A 23554-nucleotide genomic window follows, 5' to 3' on the forward strand; every position below is an offset into this window, starting at 1 on the left:
GTGGGATCATCAGGATGTGCCGTTACCATGTAGAGGAGCAGATCCACTTACAGGATTTTGGTCTAGGGCTATGGTACCTGGCAGCTCCACAGGAGGCCTGCCACTCTTACCTTCCCACAGGTCCAGACAGAGTTTCATCAGGCACACTTACTACCATTTTTCTGGCCCGAAGTTGAGTAAGCCCTATGTTTCATCTCCTCACTGTCTGAACATGGTGAAAAAAAAGAGAGCACTGTAGATGACATTACCATGAACACAGGTGATGTTCCAGATTTATTATTCATATAAAGGAAAAAAAAAAAAAAAGAGCAGCAAAGGGAAGCGGCCGCCACGTCTCATTCAAATCCACTGCAAGAAAAGGAGCAGGTGTGATTAGGGTCGTATTTACGGCTCGTTATTCCAGAGGGGGTAGGGTTGCGTCTCACCTGATCAGATGAGCGATCTCCCAGTTGGTTTCGGAGGACAGCGGCCCCTCGATCTCCACTCCTTTCTCCGTGACGGTGGCGATTTCATACTGTAAGGCAGGAGGACTGTTAGTCGTGCACAGCACACCGAGCCCGGGCAGCTAACACCAGCAACTTACTCTGTTGTAGGACCTGGCGTCTCTGTAATACAGCACCTTCATACAGCGTTCTATCAGCTGCCGGGCCTCGTCCCGTGTCAGTGTGGGCTTATTCTCCACCACATCTCGCATCAGCGGCTGCAGAAGGAAGCCATAACTAAGCCTGGAAGCCAATCTCCTACCAACCACTCGCTGCCCGTGAAGTCCACATACCTGAGCCAGGTAAGCGCCAAACCCTGTGGCTATTGTGGGGGCTTCATAGGCAACACCCAACTTGTCAACATAACCCAGGAAACTGCAGAGACAGACAATCAGGTCACTACACGTTGCCTAATATTATAGGACAGCTCTTTTTGCTGGCAAATTACAGGCACATAAGGCCTGTAACCAGTGTAAGGCCCCGTGCACTGCCTCCATATACAGGGTAATGCCGCCGGCATATAGAACCTCTGCACAATGCCCGGATGCGAGGGCCAGATCCGGCTCCAACACTGGTGCACTTACCCCTCTCCTTTGTAGAACCCCCCCAGCACCACTGTATTCCACAGAGGATTCATCTTGCTCCTGCGGTTGTACATGACGCGTGTGAGCCATGAATGGACAGCCTTAGGACTGTAGTTGTGCCCATCACCCACCAGCTCCTCGTCAATCCTGCGACACAATACATTACGGGAGGTCACTATGGGCCCGATCCCAGACCACGCTACCCCACGATGAGACATCACACATTCACACTTACACCATCTGGTCAAGCACCTGCTTCAGGTACTGGTAGTCGGCGTAGTCTCCGGACGCCCCCAGCATGGTGCAGGAGTTCACCTTCATTATCCGGGAGATGTTGCGGAATCTGGCCAGAGAGCCGTACGAGCCCAACATGTCCGCAGCTATCATCACCCCACCATCAAACTTGACCCCCAGAACTGAAGTCCCCGTCACCATTGGATTCCTGCAGAGACAAAAACATACATACATATACTGGGGTACAGACAGAACTGTATATACAGTGGGTACAGAAAGTATTCAGACCCCTTTAAATGTTTCACTCTTTCATTGCAGCCATTTGGTAAATTCTAAAATGTCCTTTTTCTCATTAATGTACATTCTGCACCCCATCTTAACTGAAAAAAACAAATGTAGACTTTTTTGCAAATGTAATAAAAAAAAACAAAATCTGAAATATCACATGGTCATACGTATTCAGACCCTTTGCTCAGACACTCATATGTAAGTCACATGCTGTCCATTTCCTTGTGATCCTCCTTGAGAAGGTTCGACTCCTACATTGGAATCAAGCTGTGTTTAATTAGTTTAATTAAACTGATAGGAGTATGCCTTTCCAAATCAAATACCTTTTTGGTGATAATTCTAAGGCTACTTTCACATTTGCGTTTGGAGCCGCTGCGGAGGGCTGTGGACTTCCTCCGTGAAGCCCCGCCCCCCGCCGCTAGCTCCGCCTACTTCTGCATGCGACCTGGGTACCTATATTTAACATTAGGTACGCAGGTCGTGCCGCAGTATGCGGATGCTGCCGCATGCGTCGTTTTGACGATGCGGAGAAAAAAAAAAATTGCTACGAGCTGCGTCCTACGCTGGTCTCCGCATCGTCAAAACGACGCATGCGGCAGCATCCGCATACTGCGGCACGACCTGCGTACCTAATGTTAAATATAGGTTCCCAGGTCGCATGCAGGCCACATGCAGAAGTAGGCGGAGCTAGCGGCAGGGGGCGGGGCTTCACGGAGGAATTCCACAGCCCTCCGCAGCGGCTCCAAACGCAAATGTGAAAGTACCCTAAGCGGTATGTGTGGAGAAAACCAGGCACTGCTCATCACCTGCCCAATACAATCCCAACAGTGAAACGTGGTGGCAGCATCATGCTATGGGGGTGTTTTTCAGCTGCAAGGACAGGACGACTGGTTGCCATTGAAGGAAACATGAATGCGGCCAAGTACAGAGTGCTCTGGACCTCAGACTTGGCTGAAGGTTCACCTTCCAACAAGGCAATGACCCTAAGCACACAGCTAAAATAATAAAGGAGTGGCTTCATAATAACTCTCTGAACATTCTTAACTGGCCCAGCCAGAGGCCTGACCTAAACCCAAAATGAGCATCTCTGGAGAGACCTGAAAATTGCTGTCCACCAACGTTCACCATCCAACCTGATGGAACTGGAGAGGATCTGAAAGGAAGAATGTCAGAGGACCCCCAAATTCAGGTGTGAAAAACTTGTTGCATCATTCCCAAGACGACTCATGGCTGTACTACAACACCTGGCAAAAATTATGGAATCATCGGCCTTGGAGGATATTCACTGAGTTGTTTAATTTTGTAGAAAAAAAAAAACCACATCACAGACATGGCACAAAACTAAAGTCATTTCAAATGGCAACTTTCTGGCTTTAAGAAACACTAAAAGAAATCAAGAACAAAAAGTGTGGTAGTCAGTAATGGTTACTTTTTTTTATAACAAAGCATAGGGGAAAAATTACGGAGTCACTTAATTCTGAGGAAAAAAATATGGAATCACCCTGTAAATTGTCATAACCAAAACTAACACCTGCATCAAATTAGATCTGCATCTAAAAAGTAGTGATCACACATTGGAGAGCTGTTGCACCAAGTGGACTGACATTAAAAGGAACCTGTCTCCCCCAAAATCGAAGGTGAGCTAAGCCCACCGGCATCAGGGGCTTATCTACAGCATTCTGTAATGCTGTAGATAAGCCCCTGATGTATCCTGAAGGATGAGAAAAAGAGGTTAGATTATATTCACCCAGGGGAGGTCCCGGTTCTGTTCTGGTCCGATGGGCGTCGCAGTCCAGTCCGGGGCCTCCCATCTTCTTACGATGACGTCCTTTTCTTATTTTCAGGCTCTGGCGCAGGCGTACTATGCCCTGTTGAGGGCAGAGCGAAGTACTGCAGTGCGCAGGTGCCGGGAAAGGTCAGAGAGGCCCGGCGCCTGCGCACTGCAGTACTTTGCTCTGCCCTCAAGAGGGCAGACAAAGTACGCCTGAGTATAATCTAACCTCCTTTTCTCATATTTCAGGATACATTGGGGGCTTATCTACATCATTACAGAATGCTGTAGATAAGCCCCTGATGCCAGTGGGCTTAGCTCACCTTTCATTTAGGGGTGACAGGTTCCCTTTAATCATGGCTCCAACACGAGAGCTGTCAATTGAAACAAAGGAGAGGATTATCAAACTCTTAAAAGAGGGTAAATCATCAAGCAATGCTGAAAAAGATGTTCGTTGTTCACAGTCAGCTGTGTCTAAAATCTGGACCAAATACAAAACATGGGAAGGTTGTTAAAGGCAAACATAATGGTAGACCAAGGAAGACATCAAAGTGTCAAGACCAGGAACTTAAAGCAATATGTCTCCAAAACAGGAAATGAAAAACAAAACAAATGAGGAAAGAATGGGTGGAAACTGGAGTCAACGTCTGTGACCGAACTGTAAGAAACCACCTAAAGGAAATGGGATTTACATACAGAAAAACTAAACGAAAGCCAACATTAACACCTAAACAGAAAAAAAGCAAGGTTACAATGGGCTAAGGAAAAGCAATCGTGGACTGTGGATGACTGGATGAAAGTCATTCAGTGATGAATCACAAATCTGCATTGGGCAAGGTGATGATGCTGGAACTTTTGTTTGGTGCCGTTTCAAATCATATTTATAAAGATGACTGCCTGAAGAGAACATGCAAATTTCCACAGTCATTGATGATATGGGGCAGCATGTCAGGTAAAGGCACTGGGGAGATGGCTGTCATTACATCTACTATATAATTGTCTAAGGGTCACTTCCGTCTGTCACGGATATTCATTGGTCGCGGCCTCTGTCATGGAAATCCAAGTCGCTGATAGGTCGTCGCAAAACGCCCACGACCAATCAGCGACGGGCACAGTCCGGCGGCAACATGGCTGCTCCTTACTCTCTGCAGTCAGTGCCCGCTCCATACTCCCCTCCAGTCAGTGCTCACACAGGGTTAATGCCAGCATTAATGGACCGCGGTGTAACGCACTCCATTAACGTAACTATTAACTCTTTGTGACCAACTTTCGACTATTGATGCTGCCTATGCAGCATCTATAGTAAAAAGAGGTTACAAATAATAATAATAATAATTAAAAAAAAAAAGGTTATTCTCACCCACCGACGTGGCGCGGTGTCCTCGGCAGTGCAAGCGGCAGGTTCTGGTGCCAAGGATGCTATGCGAGAAGGACCTGCCATGACAACACGGTCATGCGACCGCGACGTCATCACAGGTCCTGCGCGAGAAGGACCTGCCATGACGTCATGATCATGTGACCACAACATCACAGGTCCTGCGCTCATACCAACCCTGGGACCGGAAGCTGCCGCGTGCACCGTACACAGGCGCCAGGACTTCAACGGCACTTCGGAAGGTGAGTATATATTTTTTATTTTACGTCACTGGACAATATACTACGTGGGTTGGGCAATATACTACGTGGGCATGCATATTCTAGAATACCCGATGCGTTAGAATCGGGCCACCATCTAGTCTTCAATAAATGCACAAGTTTATGTTGATGGCAAGTATCCAGAATTGCAGAACAACGTTGGAAGAAAACACATTCGCAAGATTATTTCACTGCACTCAAACAAGCAACACTCGCATTTAAATCAGCTCTCACCTCTGCTAAACAGGCCTACTTCACAACACTCGTATCTTCCTTATCCCACAACCCCTTTGTATACCAGACCAAAGCCTAAACCCCATTAACTTCCCTCTCCAAAAATCACTGATGGGGAGCTTGCTCATCTTCTCTCCAAGTCACACCTCACCACTTGTGCACTTGACCCTATCCCACCTCCTCCCCAACCTCACCACCACACTAATGCCATCCCTAACCCATCTCTTCAACCTATCACTAACTTCTGGTACCTTCCCCACTGCTTTCAAACATGCTACAATCACACCTATCCTCAAAAAGCCATCCCTTGACCCAAGCGCTATGTCCAACTATCGCCCCATATCTTTGCTCCCATTTGCATCCAAACTCTTTGAGCAGCATATCCATGCTGAACTTTCCTCTCACTTTGCATCTCTCTTCGAAAACCTACAATCTGGCTTCCGTCCCCACCATTCCACTGAAACGGCCCTGATCAAAATTACTAATGACTTACTTACAGCCAAAGCTAACAGACAATTCTCTATACTCCTCCGTCTAGACCGGTCTTCTGCCTTCGACACAGTTGACCACTGCCTCCTACTACAGATCCTCTCTTCCTTTGGAGTCAAAGACCTCGCCCTATCTTGGATCTCCTCATACCTTACCAACCGCACATTTAGCATTTGCTACTCCCATACTACCTCTTCCCCTCTCTGTTGGTGTCCCTCAAGGCTCTGTCCTTGGGCCCTGAGGGTACCGTCACACAGTGGCATTTTCATCGCTACGACGGCACGATTCGTGACGTTGCAGCGTCGTATGATTATCGCTCCAGCGTCGTAGACTGCGGTCACACGTTGCAATACACGGCGCTGGAGCGATAATTTCATGACGTATTTGCGATGTAGAAGCCGTTGGTTACTGTGCGCACATCGTATACAACCTGTGTCACACGATGCAATCATGCCGCCACAGCGGGACACTAGACGACGAAAAGAAAGTTTCAAACGATCTGCTACGACGTACGATTCTCAGCAGGGTTCCGGATCGCAGTAGCGTGTCAGACACAGCGATATCGTAACGATATCGCTAGAACGTCACGAATCGTGCCGTCGTAGCGATGAAAATGCCACTGTGTGACGGTACCCTTACTCTTCTCAATCTATACACTCGGCCTGGGACAACTCATAAGGTCCTATGGCTTCCAGTACCATCTATATGCTGATGACATTCAGATCTACCTCTCTGGCCCAGATGTCACCTCTCTGCTCTCCAGAATCCCAGAGTGTCTATCAGCCATATCCTCCTCCTTCTCCTCTCGCTTCCTCAAGCTCAATGTGGACAAATCTGAACTAATTATCTTTCCTCCATCTCGCATATCTTCCCTACCTGATCTATCAAGATAAATGAAATCACACTTTCCCCTTTCCCAAAAATCCGCTGCCTCGGAGTAACCCAGGACTCTGCCCTGTCCTTCAAACCACACATCCAAGCTCTCGCCACCTCCAGCTTAAAAATATTTCCAGAATCCGTCCTTTCCTCAACCCTCACTCTACCAAAATGCTTGTGCATGCCCTAATCATATCCCGCCTTGACTACTGCAACATTCTCCTCTGTGGCCTACCTTCTAACACTCTCGCAATTCTCCAGTCCGTCCTTAACTCTGCTGCCCAAGTAATTAATCTAGCTCCTCACTACACTCCTGCTTCCCCTCTTTGCAAATCCCTTCACTGGCTCCCAATTTCCCAGCGTATCCAGTTTAAACTACTAACACTGACCACAAAGCCATCCATAACCTTTCTCCTCCGTACATTTCCGAACTAATCTCTCAATATCTTCCCTCACGTAATCTCCAGTCCTCCCAAGACCTCCTTCTCTCCTCCACGCTTATTTGCTCCTCACCCAATCGCCTCCAAGAGTTCTCCCGAATATCCTCCATCCTCTGGAATTCTGTGCCCCAACACGTCCGGTTATCCACATTTGGATCCTTCAAAAGAAACCTGAAAACCCATCTCTTCAAAGAAGCTTACAGCCTGTAATAACCACACGACCACCTCAGCACCATCGGAGCTACCGCAACCCTAGACCTACTGTCTCCTTCCTCATAATCCTGTAGAATGTAAGCCCGCAAGGGCAGGGTCCTCTTCCCTCTATCAGTCTGTCATTGTTAGTTTGCTTACTGTAAGTGATATCTGTAAGTTATATGTAACCCCCTTCTCATGTACAGCACCATGGAATTAATGGTGCTATATAAAATAATAATAATAATAAATAATATATTGGACATTTTTCTTATCTCATCAATTGAAAGGATGTTTGAGGATGATGAAATCATTTTTCAAGATGATAATGCATCCTGCCATAGAGCAAAAACTATGAAAACATTCCTTGAAAAAAAGACACATAAGGTCAATGTCATGGCCTGCAAATAGTCCGGATCTCAATCCAATTGAAAATCTTTGGTGGAAGTTGAAGAAAACGATCATGACAAGGCTCCAACCTGCAAAGCTGATCTGGCACCAGCAATCAGAGAAAGTTGGAGCCAGATTGATGAAGAGTACTGTTTGACACTCATTAAGTCCATGCCTCAGAAACTGCAAGCTGTTATAAAAGCCAGAAGTGGTGCAACAAAGTACCGTATTTTCTGGTGTATAAGACGACTGGGCGTATAAGACAACCCCCAACTTTTCCATATAAAATGTGGAGTTTGGGATATACTTGCCGTATAAGGGTATGTGTCCACAGGCCGTATTACATCCGGAATAGCTGCGGATTGAACGCTGCGTAGAGCCGAGCGTTCAATCCGCAGCATCCAGATGTTACAGCATAGTGGAGGGGATTTTATGAAATCCCGTCTCCACTATGCGTGCGAACACGCACCCGGCGGCCCTGTGTTTACAGACATGCGGCGCATCTTTCTAGAACGCAGCATGTCTGTTTACCTTGCGGCCACGCTGCGCCGCCGCAAGGTAAAACACAGGGCCCTATGTGTGGGGTGCGATGATTCCGGATGTCTGCAATGAACACATCCGACATCGCGTCGACAGAAGGGGGAGGCACTTTGGGCGGAGCGAGTTTTCCGCTCCGTCCAAAGCACAGGCCATCCTGAACGTGGACACATACCCCAAGACGGGGGTCATCTTATACGCCCAGTCGTCTTATACGGCGTGTGTGGTGCGGGTGGTTCCCAGGGTCTGGAGGAAAGGAGACTCTCCTTCAGGCCCTGGGATCCATATTCATGTAAAAAAAAAATATATATATGGATATACTTACCCTCCGACTGCGACGTCATCGCAGGTCCTACGCTCAATGCATCCTTAGGAACGGAGGCTGCCGCTTGCACCGCTGAGAGTCGGGGGCCGTCGGAGGGTAAGTATATCCCTATTTTTTATTTTTATTCTTTTTTTTTTAATAAGACGACCCCTGACTTTGGGAACGATTTTCAGGGGTTAAAAAGTCATCTTATACGCCGGAAAATATGGTACTAGTGATGTGTTGGAGTGTTTTTTTATTTTTCATGATATCAATTTTTTTCTCAGAATTGAGTGACTCCATAATTTTACCTATGCTTAATTAAAAAAAAGTAACCATTACTATCAATTTTTTTTATCCTGATTTCTTTTAGTGTTTCTTAAAGCCAGAAAGTTGCCATTTGAAATGACTTTAGTTGTGTGCCATGTCTGATCTGCTTTTTTTCTACAAAATTAACCAACTGAATGAACATTCTCCAAGGCCGGTGACTCAATTTTTGCCAGGGGTTGTAGATCAAAATGATGCTTCTACTCAATAATGAGCAAATTGTCTGAATACGTATGATCATGTGATATTTCAATTGTTTTTTTTTATACATTTGCAAAAATTACTACCGTATATTTCTGGTGGGGTTCAGTCAAAATGGTGCGCAGAGTGTACATTAATGAGAGAGAAAAAAAACTTTTTTGAATTTACCAAATGACTGCAATGAAACTGAAAAACGTAAGGGGGTATGAATACTTTCTGTACCCACAGGATACTTATACAGAACCACACACACAGGATACCTGTACAGGGGGTACAGACAGAACTGACTACACACACACACACACACACACACACACAGGATTCCTATACAGGGGGTACAGACAGACTGACTACACACACTCACAAAGGATACCTATACAGGGGGCACAGACAGAACTGACTACATACACAGGATACCTATACAAGGAGGTACAGACAGAACTGACTCCACACGCACAGCATACCTATACAGGGGGTACAGCCAGAACTGACTAAACACAGGATACCTATACAGGGGGTACAGACAGAACTGACTACACACACAAAGGATACCTATACAGGGTGTAAAGACAGAATACCTATACAGGGGGTACAGACAGAACTGACTACATACACAGCATACCTATACAGGGGGTACAGACAGAACTGACTAAACACACACAAAGGATACCTACACAGGGGGTACAAACAGAACTGACTACACACACACACACACACACACACACACGATACCTATACAGGGGGTACAGACAGAACTGACTACACACACACACACACAGGATACCTATACAGGGGGTACAGACAGAACTGACTACATACACAGTATACCTATACAAGGTGTACAGACAGAACTGACTACATACACAGGATACCTATACAGGGGGTACAGACAGAACTGACTACATACACAGGGTACAGACAGAACTGACTACATACACAGGATACCTATACAGGGGGTAGACAGAACTAACTACACACACACACACAGGACTACACACACACGATACCTATACAGGGGGTAAAGACAGAACTGACTACACACACACACAGGATACCTATACAGGGGGTACAGACAGAACTGACGACACACACACACACACACACACAGGATACCTATACAGGGGGTACAGACAGAACTGACTACACACACACACACACACACACACACACACACACACACACACGATACCTATACAGGGGGTACAGACAGAACTGACTACACACACACAGGATACCTATACAGGGGGTACAGACAGAACTGACTACACACACACACACACACACAGGATACCTATACAGGGGGTACAGACAGAACCGACTACACACACACAGGATACCTATACAGGGGGTACAGACAGAACTGACTACACACACACACACACACACACACACACACACACACACACACAGGATACCTATACTGGGGGTAAAGACAGAACTGACCACACACACACACACACACACACACACACACACACACACACAGGATACCTATACAGGGGGTACAGACAGAACTGACTACACACACATACACACAGGATACCTATACAGGGGGTACAGACAGAACTGACTACATACACAGGATACCTATACAAGGTGTACAGACAGAACTGACTACATACACAGGGTACAGACAGAACTGACTACATACACAGGATACCTATACAGGGGGTAGACAGAACTAACTACACACACACACACACACACACACACACACACGATACCTATACAGGGGGTACAGACAGAACTGACTACACACACACACAGGATACCTATACAGGGGATAAAGACAGAACTGACTACACACACACACACACACACAGGATACCTATACAGGGGGTACAGACAGAACTGACGACACACACACACACACACAGGATACCTATACAGGGGGTACAGACAGAACTGACTACACACACAGGATACCTATACAGGGGGTACAGACAGAACTGACTACACACACACAGGATACCTGTACAGGGGTTACAGACAGAACTGACTACACACACACAGGATACCTATACAGGGGTTACAGACAGAACTGACTACACACACACACACACACACACACACAGGATACCTATACAGGGGGTACAGACAGAACTGACTACACACACACAGGATACCTATACAGGGGGTACAGACAGAACTGACTACACACAGGATACCTATAAAGGGGGTACAGACAGAACTGACCACACACACACACACGATACCTATACAGGGGGTACAGACAGAACTGACTACACACACACAGGATACCTATACAGGGGGTACAGACAGAACTGACTACACACACACACAGGATACCTATACATGGGGTACAGACAGAACTGACTACACACACACACACACACACACAGGATACCTATACAGGGGGTACAGACAGAACTGACCACACACACACGATACCTATACAGGGGGTACAGACAGAACTGACCACACACACACACAAACACACACACAGGATACCTATACAGGGGGTACAGACAGAACTGACTACACACACACACACAGGATACCTATACAGGGGGTACAGACAGAACTGACCACACACACACGATACCTATACAGGGGGTACAGACAGAACTGACTACACACACACACGATACCTATACAGGGGGTACAGACAGAACTGACTACACACACACACACACACACACACACACACACAGGATACCTATACTGGGGGTACAGACAGAACTGACTACACACACACACACACACACACACACACACACACAGGATACCTATACAGGGGGTACAGACAGAACTGACTACATACACAGGATACCTATACAGGGGGTACAGACAGAACTGACTACATATACAGGGTACAGACAGAACTGACTACACACACACACACACACAGGATACCTATACAGGGGGTACAGACAGAACTGACTACACACACAGGATACCTATACAGGGGGTACAGACAGAACTGACTACACACACACACACACACGATACCTATACAGGGGGTACAGACAGAACTGACTACACACACACACACACAGGATACCTATACAGGGGGTACAGACAGAACTGACTACACACACACAGGATACCTATACAGGGGGTACAGACAGAACTGACTACACACACAGGATACCTATACAGGGGTTACAGACAGAACTGACTACACACACAGGATACCTATACAGGGGTTACAGACAGAACTGACTACACACACACACACAGGATACCTATACAGGGGGTACAGACAGAACTGACCACACACACACACAGGATACCTATACAGGGGGTACAGACAGAACTGACTACACACAGGATACCTATAAAGGGGGTACAGACAGAACTGACTACACACAGGATACCTATAAAGGGGGTACAGACAGAACTGACCACACACACACACGATACCTATACAGGGGGTACAGACAGAACTGACCACACACACACACAGGATACCTATACACGGGGTACAGACAGAACTGACTACACACAGGATACCTATAAAGGGGGTACAGACAGAACTGACTACACACAGGATACCTATAAAGGGGGTACAGACAGAACTGACCACACACACACACACACGATACCTATACAGGGGGTACAGACAGAACTGACCACACACACACACAGGATACCTATACACGGGGTACAGACAGAACTGACTACACACACACACACACACACACACACACACAGGATACCTATACAGGGGGTACAGACAGAACTGACTACACACACACACACACACACACAGGATAGCTATACATGGGGTACAGACAGAACTGACTACACACACACACACACAGGATACCTATACAGGGGGTACAGACAGAACTGACCACACACACACAGGATACCTATACAGGGGGTACAGACAGAACTGACTACACACACAGGATACCTATACAGGGGGTACAGACAGAACTGACTACACACACACACACACACGATACCTATACAGGGGGTACAGACAGAACTGACTACACACAGGATACCTATAAAGGGGGTACAGACAGAACTGACTACACACAGGATACCTATAAAGGGGGTACAGACAGAACTGACCACACACACACACGATACCTATACAGGGGGTACAGACAGAACTGACTACACACACACAGGATACCTATACAGGGGGTACAGACAGAACTGACTACACACACACACACACACACGATACCTATACAGGGGGTACAGACAGAACTGACTACACACACACACACACGATACCTATACAGGGGGTAGACAGAACTAACTACACACACAGGATACCTATACGGGGGTACAGACAGAACTGACCACACACACACACACACACACACAGGATACCTATACAGGGGGTACAGACAGAACTGACCACACACACACACACACAGGATACCTATACAGGGGGTACAGACAGAACTGACCACACACACAGGATACCTATACAGGGGGTACAGACAGAACTGACCACACACACACACACACACTCACACAGGATACCTATACAGGGGGTACAGACAGAACTGACTACACACAGGATACCTATACAGGGGGTACAGACAGAACTGACTACACACACACACACACACACACACACACAGGATACCTATACAGGAGGTACAGACAGAACTTGACTACACACACAGGATACCTATACAGGGGGTACAGACAGAACTGACTACATACACAGGATACCTATACAAGGGGTACAGACAGAACTGACTACACACACACACACAGGATACCTATACAGGGGGTACAGACAGAACTGACTACATACACAGGATACCTATACAAGGGGTACAGACAGAACTGACTACACACACACACACACACACACACAGGATACCTATACAGGGGGTACAGACAGAACTGACTACACACACACACAGGATACCTATACAGGGGGTACAGACAGAACTGACTACACACACACACACAGGATACCTATACAGGGGGTACAGACAGAACTGACTACACACACACACACAGGATACCTATACAGGGGACAGACAGAACTGACTACACACACACAGGATACCTATACAGGGGGTACAGACAGAACTGACTACACACACACACACAGGATACATATACAGGGGGTACAGACAGAACTGACCACACACACAGGATACCTATACAGGGGGTACAGACAGAACTGACTACACACACACACACACACACACACACACACACACACACACACAGGATACCTATACAGGGGGTACAGACAGAACTGACTACACACACACACACACACACACACACAGGATACCTATACAGGGGGTACAGACAGAACTGACTACACACACACACACACACACACACACACAGGATACCTATACAGGGGTTACAGACAGAACTGACCACACACACACACACAGGATACCTATACAGGGGGTACAGACAGAACTGACTACACACACAGGATACCTATACAGGGGTACAGACAGAACTGACCACACACACACACACACACAGGATACCTATACAGGGGGTACAGACAGAACTGACTACACACACACACACAGGATACCTATACAGGGGGTACAGACAGAACTGACTACATACACAGGATACCTATACAAGGTGTACAGACAGAACTGACTACATACACAGGGTACAGACAGAACTGACTACATACACAGGATACCTATACAGGGGGTAGACAGAACTAACCACACACACACACACACACGATACCTATACAGGGGGTACAGACAGAACTGACTACACACACACAGGATACCTATACAGGGGATAAAGACAGAACTGACTACACACACACACACACAGGATACCTATACAGGGGGTACAGACAGAACTGACCACACACACACACACACACACACACACACACACACACACACACACACACACACACACACACACACACACACAGGATACCTATACAGGGGGTACAGACAGAACTGACTACACACACAGGATACCTATACAGGGGGTACAGACAGAACTGACTACACACACACAGGATACCTATACAGGGGTTACAGACAGAACTGACTACACACACACAGGATACCTATACAGGGGTTACAGACAGAACTGACTACACACACACACACACACACACAGGATACCTATACAGGGGGTACAGACAGAACTGACTACACACACACAGGATACCTATACAGGGGGTACAGACAGAACTGACTACACACAGGATACCTATAAAGGGGGTACAGACAGAACTGACCACACACACACACACACACACACGATACCTATACAGGGGGTACAGACAGAACTGACTACACACACACAGGATACCTATACAGGGGGTACAGACAGAACTGACTACACACACACACACACAGGATACCTATACAGGGGGTACAGACAGAACTGAATACACACACACAGGATACCTATACAGGGGGTACAGACAGAACTGACTACACACACACACAGGATACCTATACATGGGGTACAGACAGAACTGACTACACACACACACACACACACACACAGGATACCTATACAGGGGGTACAGACAGAACTGACCACACACACACGATACCTATACAGGGGGTACAGACAGAACTGACCACACACACACACAAACACACACACAGGATACCTATACAGGGGGTACAGACAGAACTGACTACACACACACACACACACAGGATACCTATACAGGGGGTACAGACAGAACTGACCACACACACACACGATACCTATACAGGGGGTACAGACAGAACTGACTACACACACGATACCTATACAGGGGGTACAGACAGAACTGACTACACACACACACACACACACACACACAGGATACCTATACTGGGGGTACAGACAGAACTGACTACACACACACACACACACACACACACACACACACACACACACACACACACAGGATACCTATACAGGGGGTACAGACAGAACTGACTACATACACAGGATACCTATACAAGGTGTACAGACAGAACTGACTACATACACAGGATACCTATACAGGGGGTACAGACAGAACTGACTACATATACAGGGTACAGACAGAACTGACTACACACACACACACACAGGATACCTATACAGGGGGTACAGACAGAACTCACTACACACACAGGATACCTATACAGGGGGTACAGACAGAACTGACTACACACACACACACACACACACGATACCTATACAGGGGGTACAGACAGAACTGACTACACACACACACACACAGGATACCTATACAGGGGGTACAGACAGAACTGACTACACACACACACACAGGATACCTATACAGGGGGTACAGACAGAACTGACTACACACACAGGATACCTATACAGGGGGTACAGACAGAACTGACTACACACACAGGATACCTATACAGGGGTTACAGACAGAACTGACTACACACACACACAGGATACCTATACAGGGGGTACAGACAGAACTGACTACACACACACAGGATACCTATACAGGGGGTACAGACAGAACTGACTACACACACACACACACACACACACACACACACACACAGGATACCTATACAGGGGGTACAGACAGAACTGACTACACACAGGATACCTATAAAGGGGGTACAGACAGAACTGACTACACACAGGATACCTATAAAGGGGGTACAGACAGAACTGACCACACACACACACGATACCTATACAGGGGGTACAGACAGAACTGACCACACACACACACAGGATACCTATACACGGGGTACAGACAGAACTGACTACACACAGGATACCTATAAAGGGGGTACAGACAGAACTGACTACACACAGGATACCTATAAAGGGGGTACAGACAGAACTGACCACACACACACACACGATACCTATACAGGGGGTACAGACAGAACTGACCACACACACACACAGGATACCTATACACGGGGTACAGACAGAACTGACTACACACACACACACACACACACACACACACACAGGATACCTATACAGGGGGTACAGACAGAACTGACTACACACACACACACACACACACACACACACACACAGGATAGCTATACATGGGGTACAGACAGAACTGACTACACACACACACACACAGGATACCTATACAGGGGGTACAGACAGAACTGACCACACACACACAGGATACCTATACAGGGGGTACAGACAGAACTGACTACACACACAGGATACCTATACAGGGGGTACAGACAGAACTGACTACACACACACACACACGATACCTATACAGGGGGTACAGACAGAACTGACTACACACACACACACGATACCTATACAGGGGGTACAGACAGAACTGACTACACACACACAGGATACCTATACAGGGGGTACAGACAGAACTGACTACACACACACACACACACGATACCTATACAGGGGGTAGACAGAACTAACTACACACACAGGATACCTATACGGGGGTACAGACAGAACTGACTACACACACACACACACACACACACACACACACAGGATACCTATACAGGGGGTACAGACAGAACTGACCACACACACACACACAGGATACCTATACAGGGGGTACAGACAGAACTGACCACACACACAGGATACCTATACAGGGGGTACAGACAGAACTGACCACACACACACACACACACACACACACACACACACTCACACAGGATACCTATACAGGGGGTACAGACAGAACTGACTACACACAGGATACCTATACAGGGGGTACAGACAGAACTGACTACACACACACACACACACACACACACAGGATACCTATACAGGAGGTACAGACAGAACTGACTACACACACAGGATACCTATACAGGGGTACAGACAGAACTGACTACATACACAGGATACCTATACAAGGGGTACAGACAGAACTGACTACACACACACACAGAACTGACTACACACACACACAGGATACCTATACAGGGGGTACAGACAGAACTGACTACATACACAGGATACCTATACAAGGGGTACAGACAGAACTGACTACACACACACACACACACACACAGGATACCTATACAGGGGGTACAGACAGAACTGACTACACACACACACACAGGATACCTATACAGGGGGTACAGACAGAACTGACTACACACACACACACACAGGATACCTATACAGGGGGTACAGACAGAACTGACTACACACACACACACAGGATACCTATACAGGGGACAGACAGAACTGACTACACACACACACAGGATACCTATACAGGGGGTACAGACAGAACTGACTACACACACAGGATACCTATACAGGGGTACAGACAGAACTGACCACACACACACACACACACAGGATACCTATACAGGGGGTACAGACAGAACTGACTACACACACGATACCTATACAGGGGGTACAGACAGAACTGACTACACACACACACACGATACCTATACAGGGGGTACAGACAGAACTGACTACACACACACACACACACGATACCTATACAGGGGGTACAGACAGAACTGACTACACACACACACAGGATACCTATACAGGGGGTACAGACAGAACTGACTACACACACACAGGATACCTATACAGGGGGTACAGACAGAACTGACTACACACACAGGATACCTATACAGGGGGTACAGACAGAACTGACCACACACACACAGGATACCCATACAGGGGGTACAGACAGAACTGACTACATACACAGGATACCTATACAAGGTGTACAGACAGAACTGACTACATACACAGGATACCTATACAGGGGGTACAGACAGAACTGACTACATACACAGGATACCTATACAGGGGGTATAGACAGAAATGGCCTCATACACAGGATACCTATACAGGGGGTAGACAGAACTAACTACACACACAGGACTACACACACACACACGATACCTATACAGGGGGTACAGACAGAACTGACGACACACACAGGATACCTATACAGGGGGTACAGACAGGACCACACACACACACACACACACACACACACACACACACACACACACACACACTCACACTCACAAAGGATACCTATACAGGGGGTACAGGGTACATATACAGGGTACAGACAGAACTGACTACACACACACACACACACACACACACACACACAGGATACCTATACAGGGGGTACAGACAGAACTGACTACACACACAGGATACCTATACAGGGGGTACAGACAGAACTGACTACACACACACACACACACGATACCTATACAGGGGGTACAGACAGAACTGACTACACACACACACACGATACCTATACAGGGGGTACAGACAGAACTGACTACACACACACACACACACACACACACACACACACAGGATACCTATACAGGGGGTACAGACAGAACTGACTACACACACAGGATACCTATACAGGGGTTACAGACAGAACTGACTACACACACACACAGGATACCTATACAGGGGGTACAGACAGAACTGACTACACACACACACAGGATACCTATACAGGGGGTACAGACAGAACTGACTACACACACACAGGATACCTATACAGGGGGTACAGACAGAACTGACTACACACACACAGGATACCTATACAGGGGGTACAGACAGAACTGACTACACACAGGATACCTATAAAGGGGGTACAGACAGAACTGACTACACACAGGATACCTATAAAGGGGGTACAGACAGAACTGACCACACACACACACGATACCTATACAGGGGGTACAGACAGAACTGACCACACACACACACAGGATACCTATACACGGGGTACAGACAGAACTGACTACACACGGGATACCTATAAAGGGGGTACAGACAGAACTGACTACACAGGATACCTATAAAGGGGGTACAGACAGAACTGACCACACACACACACACACACGATACCTATACAGGGGGTACAGACAGAACTGACCACACACACACACACAGGATACCTATACACGGGGTACAGACAGAACTGACTACACACACACACACACACACACACACACAGGATACCTATACAGGGGGTACAGACAGAACTGACTACACACACACACACACACACACACACACACACACAGGATAGCTATACATGGGGTACAGACAGAACTGACTACACACACACACACAGGATACCTATACAGGGGGTACAGACAGAACTGACCACACACACACACAGGATACCTATACAGGGGGTACAGACAGAACTGACTACACACACACACACACACGATACCTATACAGGGGGTACAGACAGAACTGACTACACACACACACACACGATACCTATACAGGGGGTACAGACAGAACTGACTACACACACACACAGGATACCTATACAGGGGGTACAGACAGAACTGACTACACACACACACACACGATACCTATACAGGGGGTACAGACAGAACTGACTACACACACACACACGATACCTATACAGGGGGTAGACAGAACTAACTACACACACAGGATACCTATACGGGGGTACAGACAGAACTGACTACACACACACACACACACACACACACAGGATACCTATACAGGGGGTACAGACAGAACTGACCACACACACACACACACACACAGGATACCTATACAGGGGGTACAGACAGAACTGACCACACACACAGGATACCTATACAGGGGGTACAGACAGAACTGACCACACACACACACACACACACACACACACTCACACACAGGATACCTATACAGGGGGTACAGACAGAACTGACTACACAGGATACCTATACAGGGGGTACAGACAGAACTGACTACACACACACACACACACACACACACACACAGGATACCTATACAGGGGGTACAGACAGAACTGACTACACACAGGATACCTATACAGGGGGTACAGACAGAACTGACTACACACACACACACACACACACACACACACACACACACACACACACACACAGGATACCTATACAGGAGGTACAGACAGAACTGACTACACACACAGGATACCTATACAGGGGTACAGACAGAACTGACTACATACACAGGATACCTATACAAGGGGTACAGACAGAACTGACTACACACACACACACAGGATACCTATACAGGGGGTACAGACAGAACTGACTACATACACAGGATACCTATACAAGGGGTACAGACAGAACTGACTACACACACACACACACACAGGATACCTATACAGGGGGTACAGACAGAACTGACTACACACACACACACACACACAGGATACCTATACAGGGGGTACAGACAGAACTGACTACACACACACACACAGGATACCTATACAGGGGGTACAGACAGAACTGACTACACACACACACACAGGATACCTATACAGGGGACAGACAGAACTGACTACACACACACACAGGATACCTATACAGGGGGTACAGACAGAACTGACTACACACACACACAGGATACATATACAGGGGGTACAGACAGAACTGACTACACACACACAGGATACCTATACAGGGGGTACAGACAGAACTGACTACACACACACACACACACACACACACACACACACACACACACACAGGATACCTATACAGGGGGTACAGACAGAACTGAATACACACACACAGGATACCTATACAGGGGGTACAGACAGAACTGACTACACACACACACACACACACACACACACACACACAGGATACCTATACAGGGGGTACAGACAGAACTGACTACACACACACACACAGGATACCTATACAGGGGTTACAGACAGAACTGACCACACACACACACACACACACACACACACACACACACACACACACACACACACACACACACACACAGGATACCTATACAGGGGGTACAGACAGAACTGACTACACACACAGGATACCTATACAGGGGTACAGACAGAACTGACCACACACACACACACACACACACACACACAGGATACCTATACAGGGGGTACAGACAGAACTGACTACACACACGATACCTATACAGGGGGTACAGACAGAACTGACTACACACACACACACACACACACACACACGATACCTATACAGGGGGTACAGACAGAACTGACTACACACACGATACCTATACAGGGGGTACAGACAGAACTGACTACACACACACACAGGATACCTATACAGGGGGTACAGACAGAACTGACTACACACACACAGGATACCTATACAGGGGGTACAGACAGAACTGACTACACACACAGGATACCTATACAGGGGGTACAGACAGAACTGACCACACACACACAGGATACCCATACAGGGGGTACAGACAGAACTGACTACATACACAGGATACCTATACAAGGTGTACAGACAGAACTGACTACATACACAGGATACCTATACAGGGGGTACAGACAGAACTGACTACATACACAGGATACCTATACAGGGGGTATAGACAGAAATGGCCTCATACACAGGATACCTATACAGGGGGTAGACAGAACTAACTACACACACAGGACTACACACACACGATACCTATACAGGGGGTACAGACAGAACTGACGACACACACAGGATACCTATACAGGGGGTACAGACAGGACCACACACACACACACACTCACAAAGGATACCTATACAGGGGGTAAAGACAAAACTGACTACACACACACACACACACACACACACACAGGATACCTATACAGGGGGTACAGACAGAACTGACTACACACACAGGATACCTATACAGCGGGTACAGACAGAACTGACTACACACACAGGATACCTATACAGCGGGTACAGACAGAACTGACTACACACACAGGATACCTATACAGCGGGTACAGACAGAACTGACTACACACACAGGATACCTATACAGCGGGTACAGACAGAACTGACTACACACAGGATACATATACAGGGGGTACAGACAGAACTGACTACACACAGGATACATATACAGACAGCAGTAAAAACACATCAGATTAAGAGAGAGAGAACACTACAATACAATGTAACAGAAGAGTAAGGTACCTCATATACACATATGTAGTATACTGATGTGTGCAGCTAAGGAGACGAGTGGACACAAGGAAATGTGTGAGAGAAGGTGGAGGGCACAAAAAACACTGTGCCCGGGCCCCCCCCCCCGAGCACAGGACGGGAGGGGGCGCACGTTCATATATACTGCATTAACTGCATCAAAAAAGGAAACTGAAAGCAGTGATGGATTATGATGAAGGGGCACAGTAGCCTCTGTGCAGCACACATGCAGCATTGTCGAGGCCCCCCCCCCATTATACAGGCGCCGTCCTCCAGGGGCTCTATACTCACAGCGTGTGTCTGTAGGGTCCCAGCCCTGGAAAGCAATGCAGTTCTCCAGGAGCCGGTCCTCCGGGAAACAGCCGCTTCTCGATGCCCATCATCCTGCCTGAACACAATGACTCTGCGCCTCTGCCGGATGGGTAAATGCTAGAGTGTATGGGCTCCTTCAAGGTGTGACGTCATTTCCGGGGGCGTGTCCTATCCGGGGGGCGTGTCCTATCGGGGGGCGTGTTCTGAGTTCACATCATGGGCATATTCTCTTTTTACTAAGGCGGCAAAGGAAAGCAGCATGATAGCTGGTGGACGCCATGGAGGTCAGTGGTTTCAGGGTGAAAAAATGCTACTTGCTGATCGCTATTGGGGGGAGGCCCTGTGGTGGTCGACCTACTT

At 47.3% G+C, this 23554-nt stretch overlaps 1 protein-coding gene across 1 annotated transcript; it reads right to left on the reverse strand.

Annotated features, from left to right (window-relative positions):
- Nucleotides 1-239: 239 nt before the first annotated feature.
- On the reverse strand, nucleotides 240-23334 carry PSMB4 (proteasome 20S subunit beta 4). The gene is made up of 7 exons (XM_077255463.1): nucleotides 23174-23334; nucleotides 1302-1508; nucleotides 1067-1213; nucleotides 776-857; nucleotides 584-700; nucleotides 426-514; nucleotides 240-348 (listed from the first exon to the last, which is right to left on the reverse strand). Exons 1-7 carry the CDS (start codon nucleotides 23263-23265, stop codon nucleotides 336-338), a joined length of 747 nt encoding a protein of 248 aa, XP_077111578.1. The 5' UTR covers nucleotides 23266-23334; the 3' UTR covers nucleotides 240-335.
- Between the last annotated feature and the right edge of the window lie 220 nt (nucleotides 23335-23554).

The sequence above is a fragment of the Ranitomeya variabilis genome, chromosome 1, assembly GCF_051348905.1.
Source record: "Ranitomeya variabilis isolate aRanVar5 chromosome 1, aRanVar5.hap1, whole genome shotgun sequence".
Classification (NCBI taxonomy): domain Eukaryota; kingdom Metazoa; phylum Chordata; class Amphibia; order Anura; family Dendrobatidae; genus Ranitomeya; species Ranitomeya variabilis.

Coding starts and splice junctions, on each gene's coding strand:
- PSMB4 (XM_077255463.1), bottom strand. CDS start 23,265: ATGATGGGCATCGAGAAGCGGCTGTTTCCCGGAGGACCGGCTCCTGGA. Junction 1,509..23,173: donor GGACCCTACAGACACACGCT/GTGAGTATAGAG, acceptor TTGTCTCTGCAG/GAATCCAATGGTGACGGGGA. Junction 515..583: donor ACGCCAGGTCCTACAACAGA/GTAAGTTGCTGG, acceptor CCTGCCTTACAG/TATGAAATCGCCACCGTCAC.